The following is a 12,519-nucleotide window of genomic DNA, read 5'->3' as shown; positions in this document are numbered from 1 at the left end:
CACAGAATCCTCCTGGTGAATAGGAAGAGCAACATGAGCTGTCCATGCTCTGATATTTCAGATCAATAATGCTTTTAAGCAACCACAGGCTGGCTCTTACATTTGCCCTGCCATTGAACTAAATGACCCACAAGCCACAGACACTTAAAGAGAATTTATCAAAGAGGTTGGCTTCCAGTTCATGTTTTTTTCCAGCATCCTTCATTCATTTTTTTTTTTTCTTGTTGATACTCTTTAAACACGGCACACATTATTCCCCTTGAGCCATATTTGATTTGCCTTTGGCATAAATGTCAAATTAGGTAAATTACTGAAGATCTCCTGACCTAACCTATTTATCCTATCTATTATACCATTACGTGAATGGATCACACACTTGGGTACTTGCTACTCACTTGAGGTCTTGGTGACTTGTGCTCCCCCCCCAAGTACAGTATATGAGCCGATGGTTACAAGAGAAATTACATCTTATGTGGTGGACACAGATGTCCACACTCATTCCTTGGTCCTTGCATTGAAATGTAAGCAAGTTGTCCGAGTATTGACACCTGTATCCACCATAATAGGACTGCGAATAGCTTCAATTTTTGCAAATAATCCTAGTAAGGTAAAACTGGGTTTGACTATGGAATGTGATTTGTTGCAGGAGAGGATCATGGCACATTACAATTGCGTTACTTGGCTTATATATTGTTAAATATAACCACAAAAAACACTAGCAGACTCCCTTCAATTTCAGGATTTTTCATCAAAAATAACAAAGACCACATTTCTGAAGGTTTTCGTCTAGTGACAGCTACCCTGTGCTTTGCCAGCTCGCATTCTGTGGTGAGATTTGGAGGTAGAGAAAGCTCTTTCATGTCAGAGTTTATCTGTATGCGAACCAATTAAATGGCAAGGCAGAAAATTTTCTCCTAATAACCAATTAGTTACTAAATGGTAAAAAAAATTATCTATTCACAGTAGAGAAAAACAGTTGCTGCATTATCTCTACCAGCCATATTATGCATGATGAGCACATGAAAAGATTTTGTTTCCTGATTAGAGCAGTGGATGGAAACTATGAAGTGGAGTCAATAGAATCAATGTAGGCTGTAAGGTCAATTAAAGTCCACCCTGTCTTTACTGTGGCCTTTTTCTAAGCAGTAGTAGCAGGCTGGGTTTGAATAATGGAAAGTCCATATTTTTTTCAATAGATATATATTTTACTGGTCAGCAAACTATATAAATGATTTTAATATTCTTCTTCTGCACAGGGCCTACTCATTCCACGTCAGTGCAGATGGACAGATGCAACCTGTTCCCTTTCCTCCAGATGCTCTCATAGGGTCTGGCATCCCCCGCCATGCCCGGCAGCTTCACACATTAAACCATGGAGAAGTGGTCTGTGCTGTGACCATAAGCAACTCTACACGTCATGTCTACACTGGAGGAAAAGGATGTGTAAAAGTTTGGGATGTAGGGCAGCCTGGTACTAAAACTCCTGTGGCACAGCTTGATTGCTTGGTAAGGCTTGCTGATGCACTTCAAAAAGAATGTGTGTGTGTGTGTATATATATATATATATATATATATATATATATATATATATATATATATATATATATATATATATATATATATATATATATATATATGTGTGTGTGTGTGTGTGTGTGTGTGTGTGTGTGTGTGTAATAAAAAAAAAAAAATATATATATATATATATATATATATATATATATATATATATACGCAATTTTGAGAACTTCTGCAAACAAATAATGGTGTGTCCATGACCAAAATGCTTTATATCAGTACACCTATTTAAAGCTAGTATTTGGTCATTTATTGATGTAAAATAGAGCTGTAGAAGTTGATTAGCTAAATAGGAGGTAGCGACAGAGGTGCTAAGAGCCTTTTTTTTGCTAAGACTTTTTTTGGGCCATCATTCCCTCCCTACATTGATCCAATAATAAAAGATAAATAATTACCCAGTGCAGTGACTGTTATGCCAAAAAGATGCTGTCCTTATCTCGAGGTGTTAAATGGCAAAGTGTTTTTTTTTAAGTATGTGTGCATCCCAAAATGACTGCTTTACCCAATTTTGTTTTGTGAGCTCTTCCAGTCAAATTGTATGCACATACTTGCAAAATGGCGGTCAGTCCACCTTTCACGAGGCTTAACTTTTTAAATGGAGAAATGTCTGAGATTGTGAATTCTAGACATCTTGTAAAGATTTGCATCCTGCCTGATCGGGTGCCGTATCTTTCTCTACTGAAAAAACAGTGGCTGCTGTACCAAACTGGCCCCTTTTTTATGAAGCTTGGTTATGGAATCTGTATTCCCCCCCCCCCCCTTTTTTATCAGGCCCATGGAACCCAAAAAGTCTCCACTGCTTGTGATAGTGGGGGTTATTTTTGAAAGGCAAATCTACTTTGCACTACAAGTGCAAAGTGCACTTGGAAGTGCAGTCGCTGTAGATCCGAGGGGGACATGCAAGGAAAGTAAAAAATAGCATTTTAGCTTGCACATGATTGGATGATAACATCAGCAGTGCTTCCCCTCATTTCAGATCTTCCCCTCAGATTTACAGTGACTGCACTTCCAAGTGCAATTTCAGGTGCACTTTGCACTTGCCTTTCCTAAATAACCCCCAGTGTGTTTGTAAATATTTATGGACACTTTTTTGGATGAACAACATTCAGTATGTTGTGCTGGAGATTAATATTTTTTTTTGCATATCATTCTAGAACCGTGACAATTACATTCGCTCTTGTAAACTCCTTCCGGATGGCCGCAGTTTGATTGTTGGGGGAGAAGCCAGCACCTTGTCTATATGGGATCTGGCATCACCTACTCCAAGGATAAAAGCTGAATTAACATCATCTGCTCCTGCTTGTTACGCCCTTGCTATCAGTCCAGATGCCAAGGTCTGCTTCTCTTGCTGCTCTGATGGAAATATTGTTGTATGGGACCTACAGAATCAGACCCTTGTCAGGTAAGCTTTGACAAAACCTTTATTTTGCACAAGGTATTCCCTGGTGCCCAGCCTGCAGCCTAAGGGCCGCATGTGGCCCTTTGGTATATAATGTTGCGGCCCTCGAACCTCAGCCATCTGTAGTGGGAGCATTAATTATGATGATGGCATTGATCTCTACTAGACTAATTTTAACATGTTCCCAGTTGCGTATTGTTTCTACCATAACCTTCGCCAAAAATTTAGCATGTCCACACACCCTTGACCCTCATTTCCTCCATTAGGTCTGTAGTTTCTGACTGTCCTCGCAAACATTACATATATTGAACATTATGTGCATCCCTTTGGTGATGTCAGGGGCCGCATTTGAGGCCCTCTTTAGCAAATAAGTTGACTGGCATGGTTTTTAATGGTACTGTGTAGCCATTAGGGTTGCACCGATGCTAGTATCGGTGCCGATACCAAGCATTTGCACGAGTATCGGTACTTGTGCAAATGCTCCAATGCTTGATCCGATACCTGTTGTATCAGGTCAGGCATCCTCAGCGTAGCAGGGAGGGCAGGCAGCCTCACTGGTGATCAGTGCAGGGGTGGGGGGAGGTACAAGCACAGATATCCCTGTGTGCCTTTCAATAAAGCATCAGAGTACACCCCTAAGTGAAAATGTCCAACTTGTGCCCGAAGTGTCAATATTTTGCGTGGCCCACCATTATTTTTCAGCACTGCCTTAACCCTCTTGGGCATGGAGTTCACCAGAGCTTCACAGGTTTCCACTGGAGTCCTCTTCCACTCCTCCATGAAGACATCACAGAGCTGGTGGATGTTGGAGACCTTGTGCTCCTCCACCTTCCTTTTGAGGATGCTCAATAGTCTGGGGACACGCTTGGCCAGTCCATCACCTTTACCCTTGGCTTCTATAACAAGGCAGTGGTCATCTTGGAGCTGTGTTTGGGGTCGTTAACATGTTGGTATAATGCCCTGCAGCCCAGTCTCCAAGGTAAGGGGATCATGCTCTGCTTCAGTATGTCGCAGTACGTGTTGGCATTCATGATTCCCTCAATTAACTTTAGTTCCCTAGTGCCGGCAGCACTCGTGCAGCCCCAGACAATGACGCTCCCACCGCCATGCTTGACTGTAGGTAGGACACACTTGTCTTTGTACTCCTCACCTGGTTGCCACCACACATGCTTGACACCATCTGAACCAAATAAGTTTATCATTGGTCCCATCAGACCACAGGACATGGTTCCAGTAATAAATGTCCTTAGTCTGCTTGTCTACAGCAAACTGTTTTCTGGCTTTCTTGTGCATCATCTTTTGAACAGGCTTCCATCTGAAAGGACAATCATGCAGACCAATTTGATGCAGTGTGCGGCACTTGGTCTATGCACTGACAGACTGACCCCCCCCCCCCCCCCCCCCCCCACACCCCTTCAACCACTGCAGCAATGCTGGCAAAACTCATACGTCTATTTTCCAAAGACAACCTCTGGATATGACACTGAGCACGTGCACTAAACTTCTTTGGTCGACCATGGTGAGGCCTGTCCTGAGTGGAACCTGTCCTATTAAACCACTGTATGGTCTTGGCCACTGTGCTGCAACTCCGTTTCGGGGGGTCTTGGCAATCTTATAGCCTAGACCATCTTTATATAGAGCAAAGGTGTGTGTGTTTTTTTTTTTTTTCAGATTCTCAGTTCTTTGCCATGTTGAACTTTCAGTGACCAGTACGAGTGAGAGCGATAACACCAAATTTCACACCAGAGACCTTGTAACGCGAATGAGTCACATAACACCGGGGAGGGAAAATGGCTAACTGGGTTCAATTTTGGATATTTTCACTTGGGGGTGTACTCAATTTTGTTGCCAGCGGTTTAGACTTCAATGTATCGAGTTATTTTGAGGGGACAGCAAATTTACAATGTTATACAAGTTGTACATTCACTACTTTGAAGCAAAGTGTCATGCCTTCAGTTTTGTCACATGTAAACTTTTATTATATCGTTTCAAAAAAATGTGAGGGGTGTACTTACTTTTGTGAGATACTGTGTCATTTACTGGCTCCTTCCTTTTCTGAATGCACAGTTGGTGATCAGACTGTCCAATCATAACTAAGCAGAGTAAACTGTGTTTATGATGAGACAATTTATAAATGGAGAGTTGCCTCTTTCTCCTGTCCATTAATCGTCAGTGCAGCTGTGGTTGCTGAGAAAGGGACTGGGCAATCGGTGTCCTCCAGTCCTTTTCTCTGTCCCAAAGGGGAGATGTCAGGAGTCTAGACCCCTGATATCTCACCAAAGCCCCCCAACAGGGCTGATAAAATATAATATTGAAAGGTTAAAAAAAACAGATGCATAGAGTGGGGGTCAGGAGCGAGCATGCACCAGTGCCCCCCGAGCAAGCAGCTTGGTATTGGGGGCACTGGCTCAAGAGGAAGCAGGGGACCCGTAAGGAGGGTCAGGGTTGCTTTGTGCAAAACCACTGCACGGAGCAGATAAACATGACCATGTGTTTATTTTTTAAAATCTGCCTTTTTAATGTCACTTCAACCTCTATAGCTACTGAGCTTTTTGGTGGTCATCTTAACAATGTATAGGCTCAGTTTTCTGTGTTCGTGTTTTTTTTTTTTAATTATAGCTCCAATGCTTATACAGATTACAAGCCTGTATTGACAGGCTTTTGTTTGCATCAAAACTGTTCTCTATCGTTTTATAAGTCTATGGCAATGGAAAAGCAGCTTGAAGGTCAAAGGCAGGTCCGAAGGAGGTCTAATACAATTGTCAATGATTCTAAAAGATCTCAGACTTGGAAGCATGTCTGGCTTTTATCAACAGCAAACTGCTCTTGCCTTTCAAGACAGACCAAAACCCCATCAACAGAGGTCCTTTACCCTGGGTAGTGGCAGGTTTATTCCAAGATATAGATGAAAAGGTATGAGTGAATCTGCACAGATATGGCTGAGAATAAAACTGCAGCCACTTAAAGGGAAAATATATATATATATATATATATATATATATATATATATATATATATATATATATATATATATATATATATATATATATATATATATATATATATATATATATATATATATATATATATATATATATATATATATATATATATATATATATATATATTTTTCACATTGAAGTTCTTCCAATCCACAGAATAGTAATATGGAGGCAAAGTTTTGTAAGCAGGAACTGTGTAGGTGGTTTAGGTTTTATCAGTTAATACTAACCATTATTGCATTTACTGTCATGTAGTCTATTAAAGATACTTATGTCAATGATTTTCTTGTTTATTTTTAAAGACAATTTCAAGGACACACAGATGGTGCCAGCTGTATAGACATTTCTCATGATGGCACCAAACTATGGACTGGTGGTTTGGATAATACAGTTCGTTGCTGGGACTTGAGAGAAGGAAGGCAACTACAGCAGCATGACTTTAACTCCCAGGTACTAATTAATTAGTAAAATCTTGCCACTTATCTCTTGAACCTCATATGAAAGCAGGGGTTTCTAAATTCCAGACGATGAACTGGATTTAGGGTAGTTGTCCCCCAATAAAGCTGAACAGGTTAAGCTGCAGGGGCTCATAAATGGCTCGCTGCTAGAAGTCAGTAAAGTAGGAGGTGATGATTGCTTCCATAGGTGGCTCCACGGACTGGTATTTTGCGTGTTGACAGACTTGCTATAAAACATTGTCACATGTGATCTATATTTTGAAAATGTAACCTTTTTTTTTTTTTTTTTTTCCTTTTTACACCTGCAGATCTTCTCTTTGGGCTACTGTCCCACAGGGGAATGGTTGGCAGTTGGTATGGAGAGCAGTAATGTTGAGGTCCTTCACGTTTCCAAACCTGACAAGTACCAGCTGCATCTGCATGAGAGTTGTGTCCTGTCCTTGCAGTTTGCTTCCTGTGGTAAGTTCTCTTAGAAAGCCAGCTGTGTGAAGCGCTTATTGTAGGCTGGCCCAATAAAATTATTGTTGGCCTCCAATAATCAAGAGATGAAGCAAAGAATGAAGGGGAAATACTTAAGATTTTTTTTCCCCCTGAAAAAATTAATCTAAGATTTACTCCAAAGAAGGCTCTTGGCTGCTTAAAGCTGAAAAAAATAGGCCCTGATTGCACAATGTGTTGACCAAAGCCGTATGCATATTCTCCGTTTTTAGTTTGTTACAATGACTGGTTCAGGTTTATTGCCACTAGTCCGTTTTTCCTTTCTTCATTAGTGTCCTACTTTGCCCCTTCATGTTGTTTTGCTGACACCCAGACCTCTGTCCTTCAGGCCTAAGCTCTAAATGACCAGCTCTTGTGTATGGCATGTGTAGCTTGAGAATGTTGCACTTAACATGTGACACTGTCGCACTGCGACCTTCTCCATGGCGTCTCTAGCTAATTTGGAAGGAAATGCTGTCAGCTTCTGATGGTATAGGAAGCAGCAGCAAAAATATCATATCTTGGAGAACAACATCCTTCTCTGTGTAAGTTTCAGCTTACACAGGGTTTTCTATTTTTAGAATGGCAGTGGGCAAGAAAAATGGGCTGCATGGTCAAAGTGACCAAAACTGTTTAGGATTGTAGATGCAAAGCGGTTTCAATTTAATTTAATTGCTGGGTAAATACTATAACGCGACACTGCTCTGCAAATCAAGGAAGTTCAGACACCAGCAGCAAGTTGTAAAAAAAAAAGACTTTTGATGTAACAATGTATTGGTAACATTGGTAATCTGTTTTCAGGTAAATGGTTTGTAAGCACGGGAAAGGACAATCTGTTAAATGCATGGCGGACTCCATACGGTGCCAGCATATTCCAGGTGAGAGAATTGCACAAGTCCAATTTCGCCTTTATTTACATTTATCCTGTTTTTCTCCATTGAAGTAACTATTTTCTATTTTTATTTATAAAAGTTGTAAACCTCAGTCATGAAATCTGAACAAAGCACATATCTGTAGTCTACAAAGCTCTAAATGTCTGATGCTTAGTTCCTGTGTTATCAGCACGAGTCACTTCTGAGAGGTTTTTCTCACACATGAGATAAATGTGTGACTGGGAGGGAGCTCCGCACACAGCTTGTCTATTCAGGACATAGCTCTGCATGTTCCTTTTTGTTTCTGTTCCATGTGTGGAGGGGTGTGTCCCTTTTCTCCAGTCAGCTCTCACAGTGTATAAGAGCTGCAACTGCAGCTCTCCATCCCCTCCTCTGCTCCTGACTGATGAGTGATTTTATCACAATTGTGCATGTTGAGAAGAAACTACTGCAGATAAACAAGTAAAACTTATGTAGGAGGATTTGTTTTATGTCTGTTTTTTCACCTGAGGCTATTCACTTCACTGGCTATATGTAAGGGTTTACAGTCACTGTATTATATACTGTATGTCCCATTGGATCCATGTGCTGGTATAACTAAGGACCTTTATGGAAGTTTCCATGAATTGGAAACCATTCTATGGTTACCACATAGCCTTTGAACTTAACTACTGCTTGCTGAGATCTTGAGGATGCTTACATTTCAACGTTAACCCAGCAAAGGCCACTTTACTGTGCACTTAAAGTAAAACGAAACCCTCCTTTCAATGGTGCTAAATATGTGATCAGTTATGACAGTTTGAGAGCATAATCAACTGTAACAGTTATTTGTGGCATTCCTTGAATGTAACGGTTTTTGGAAACTGTTACATCGGTGGCTTCAGTTCCACTTTAAGGCTAGGTGTCACATCCTTGCTGGTGGTTCCTGCTGCAGGTCTGCACCTGTTGCTGCAACCACCCGCATAGAAAAATACAGGAGATGAGTTGCCAGTTTTATAAATCCTAAAGGAATGGTGCATGCACTGGATATTGCCCTTTCCCTGCCTGGGGAATGAATGGACTGCGGAGCAAATTGTGGCTCATAGAGCCGCATCAATGTGAACCTAGCCTAATGAAACTCTGGTATAGTGATACTTTGACAATTATATTCTCACTTGGTCTTCTGATGAGACAAATGGATTAAATTGGATAAAGAAATCAGACACTTGATTCACTTTTTCTTTTTCTTTTTTTGCAACCTTTCTTACAGTCAAAAGAGTCTTCATCTGTTCTGAGCTGTGACGTATCCACTGATGACCAGTTCATTGTCACAGGTTCTGGTGACAAGAAAGCCACAGTATATGAGGTCATCTACTGAAGACCTCTCTCTTCAGTAACAGTCCCCCTCCTACTGCACGGACCCATGAGGGGTGATCATCTGTTTGGGTTAGTTCTGTTTTTAGGTGTACATTTTAACAGTATCGGCCAGCGTGTATTTAATAATAAAACTGGAGAAAACTGCTGGTTGTCTCTTTCTTGTTACAAGAGAAAAAAAAATGCCATGTTGGCAGGTAAAAATGTAAGTCATGATTGGGCGGGTGTTGAAATTTTAGTGAATAACAAGATGTAAGTACTTTTTTTTGTGAAAGTAAATATCCTTTTTCTCACAAATAAACTTGTCTAATTAAAGCTCCCTTGGGAATGTTCTGGTTTTCCACTTGACTTCTAAAAGGTGATCTGAACTCTGTTTAATTCATAATAAATACAGACTTGTTAAACGCACACCCTTTTTATACTTCCATATTGTTAATGAAGAAAGTACTTAGTCGTTGATAGTCATTGATGCAAAATATGTAAAAACCTTAGAGGGTAAAGCAGTATTAAACCCAAAACAGTGCCGCCGGCGCTGCTGATTGTTTTTTGATGGTGGGAAAGTCTTCCCGTTGGCAGAATACAATTGTTCCATGAGAGGGATTCCCCCATCTGCACACCCACTGATTAAATGAAATAAAATGAATCGTGTATGGGTGAGACAAACCACTTAATACTGACAGGGGTGAATGATCCCCTTTTTTTTATTTATTCAAGCAAAACCGTTAAAACGTTCCAATAAATTTTATTAAAAGAGAATAAAGAGTACAGCATGCAACTGCAATCGGATATACAGAAAGGAGCATAATGTCTCTACAGTCATACAGGTAGAGAAATTGTAGCAGATAACAAACATTTAGCATGTCAAATAGTACATTAGCAATGCTGTAACAGAAACAATTTAGATGGAAAAATGAAAGCAGTGCGCCTATATCCAGGTGCCTTTTTAATATTACATTACCGTCCACTAAGGACGGAAGTTGGTTTCCAATATTTCTCATTTCAGTGGGAACATCATTCTCTTAAAGTGATTGTAAAGTCTCATTTAAAAAAATAAAATAAAAATAACAAACATGTTATACTTGTCTCCATTGTGCAGATGGTTTTGCACAGAGCAGCCTAGCTCCTCCTCTTCTCGGGTCCCTCTTTGCTGCTCCTAGTCCCTCCCCCGTTTGAGTGCCCCTCAGTTAGCAGCTTGCTACAGGGGTCACCCAAGCCAAGTCAGAGCTCTGTGTATCCATTGAGTCCTAACCTGGCCCCTCCCCCTCTCTCCTCTGATTGGCTGACTGACCTTGACGGCTGCGGAAGCCAATAGTGCCACTGCTCTGTCTCGGCCAATCAGGAGGAGTGTGCTGGATGGCTGAGGGGATCATGGACATCGCTGGAGAGAGGAGGTGCTTATGTAGGTAATGGGATTGGGGGAGGGGGGCGGCGGCGGCGAGCTGCTACCCACAAGGTTTTTTTTATCTTAATGCACTTAATGCATCTACAGAAGAAAAGATATATTATATATATATATATATATATATATATATATATATATATATATATATATATATATATATATATATATATATATATATATATATATATATATATATATATATATATATATATATATATATATATATATATATATATATATATATTGAACTATCTGCCTATGATGAACTCCATGATTAACCACTTGAGAGCTGCGCTGTGGACGTCTTTCGTCTTCAGCGCGGATCTTAAGTGCCGGGTGACGTCCTGTTTACATTCCCTGGGGGTGCGCAGCGGGGAAACACTGTGCCCGGCGCATCGCTGGGAAGCCGATGCGTGTGCCTGGCAGGCGTGATGTCCGCCAGGTGCCCGTGATCGGCTGAGACAGCAGGGATGTGGAGCTCTGTGTGTAAACAGAGCTCCACGTCCTGTCAGGGAGAGAGGAGATTTTCTGTCTTTTTGTTTATAGCGCAAAAAATAAAAATCGCAGAGATGATCAAATACCACCAAAAGAAAGCTCTATTTGTGGGGGGAAAAATGATAAAAATATAATTTGGGTACAGTGTTGTATGACTGCGCAATTGTCATTCAAAATGCGTCGGCGCTGAAAATTGGTCTGGGCACGAAGGGGGTTTAAGTGCCCAGTAATGAAGTGGTTAATCAACTTCAACTTGGGGCTAGGGGGAATAATTCCTGGTTAGGGAGAATGGCGATATACAAGATGGATATTTTACCTAGTTTTTTTAGATTTATATGAAATCTTACCTATAACACTTTCTTCCATTCACTAAGGTCAAGCTTATTAAGGTCTCTATGGCTGAATTCTACAGCTAGGTTTCGCTATGACATCTTAGTAAACCCCTGGCCCATTTACTCCAATGATGAGTAATCCTGAATTTCCATCGGGCCTATCTTCGACTAGGTTTCTACAATGGACTATTGATAACAGAAAACACTCCTGCGCACAAGTGGGTTACCAGACAGACATTACTAATGGACTACTCTAACCCCCTCACCAATTAAACAAGCGCTTACAACCAAGGGACTTCAATTGTTTAATACATGGCAACTGCGGGATGTAACTATCTGGGTCGTTACATTATTTCCAGCTTCAGCATTTTTATGTAAATCTATTAAATAAGGCTCCACTCTATAGGGATTTAACGCCATTTAAAAATCTCTGTAATGGGCTCTTAGATTGTTCCCATATTATCTCAAAAATATCATATACTGTAATCTCATGCATTCCCAAATCGACCATATTACATCAGAGATTAGGAGAGGAATTGGGCCATAGTATCACCACAGAAGATTGTTCCCATATTATCTCAAAAATATATCATATACTGTAATCTCATGCATTCCCTAATCGGCCATATTACATCAGAGATTAGGAGAGGAATTGGGCCATAGTATCACCACAGAAGATTGGGAAAAGTGTTTTTTGTTTTGTTTTTCTAACCTTTAACCCTTTCATGCTTAAGCCTATTTCTGACATTTGGTGTTTACAAGTTAAAATCCGTATTTTTTGCTAGAAAATTACCTGGAACCCCCAAAAATTATATATATTTTTTAGCAGAGAATCTAGAGAATAAAATGGCGATTATTGCAATATTTAATGTCACACGGTATTTGTGCGATGGTGTTTTAAACGCAACTTTTTGGGAAAAATTAACTTTCATGAATTTTAAAAAAATGAAAGTAAAGCTAGCCCATTTTTTTTTTTTTTTTTTTGCATAATGTGAAAGATGATGTTGCGCCGAGTAAATGGATACCAAGCATGTCGCGCTTTATAATTGCACGCACTCGTGGAATGGCGACAAACTACGGTACCTAAAAATCTCCATAGGCGACGCTTTAAACTTTTTTTACAGTTACCAGGTTAGAGTAGGTCTATGGCT

General features: G+C 40.2%; 1 protein-coding gene across 9 annotated transcripts in view; it reads left to right on the top strand.

The window, feature by feature from the left end:
- Window positions 1–9,544, top strand: part of LOC120909999 (transducin-like enhancer protein 1) — a 62,865-nt gene extending 53,321 nt beyond the window's left edge. For 5 of the 9 annotated variants that reach the window (XM_040321849.1, XM_040321892.1, XM_040321823.1 and 2 more), the window contains 6 exons: window positions 1,257–1,506; window positions 2,733–2,980; window positions 6,282–6,429; window positions 6,746–6,896; window positions 7,716–7,792; window positions 9,036–9,458. In XM_040321849.1, coding sequence (XP_040177783.1) covers window positions 1,257–1,506; window positions 2,733–2,980; window positions 6,282–6,429; window positions 6,746–6,896; window positions 7,716–7,792; window positions 9,036–9,143 — 982 coding nt within the window. In that variant the 3' untranslated portion in view covers window positions 9,144–9,458. Of the gene's footprint in view, window positions 1–1,256; window positions 1,507–2,732; window positions 2,981–6,281; window positions 6,430–6,745; window positions 6,897–7,715; window positions 7,793–9,035 lie in introns of all 9 variants that reach the window. The other 4 variants (XM_040321867.1, XM_040321877.1, XM_040321842.1 and 1 more) reach the window with 1 other exon arrangement.
- Window positions 9,545–12,519: the final 2,975 nt, after the last annotated feature.

This window comes from Rana temporaria, chromosome 1 (genome assembly GCF_905171775.1).
Source record: "Rana temporaria chromosome 1, aRanTem1.1, whole genome shotgun sequence".
In the NCBI taxonomy this organism is placed as follows: Eukaryota; Metazoa; Chordata; class Amphibia; order Anura; family Ranidae; genus Rana; species Rana temporaria.
This window is presented reverse-complemented; position numbering and strand designations above follow the sequence as displayed.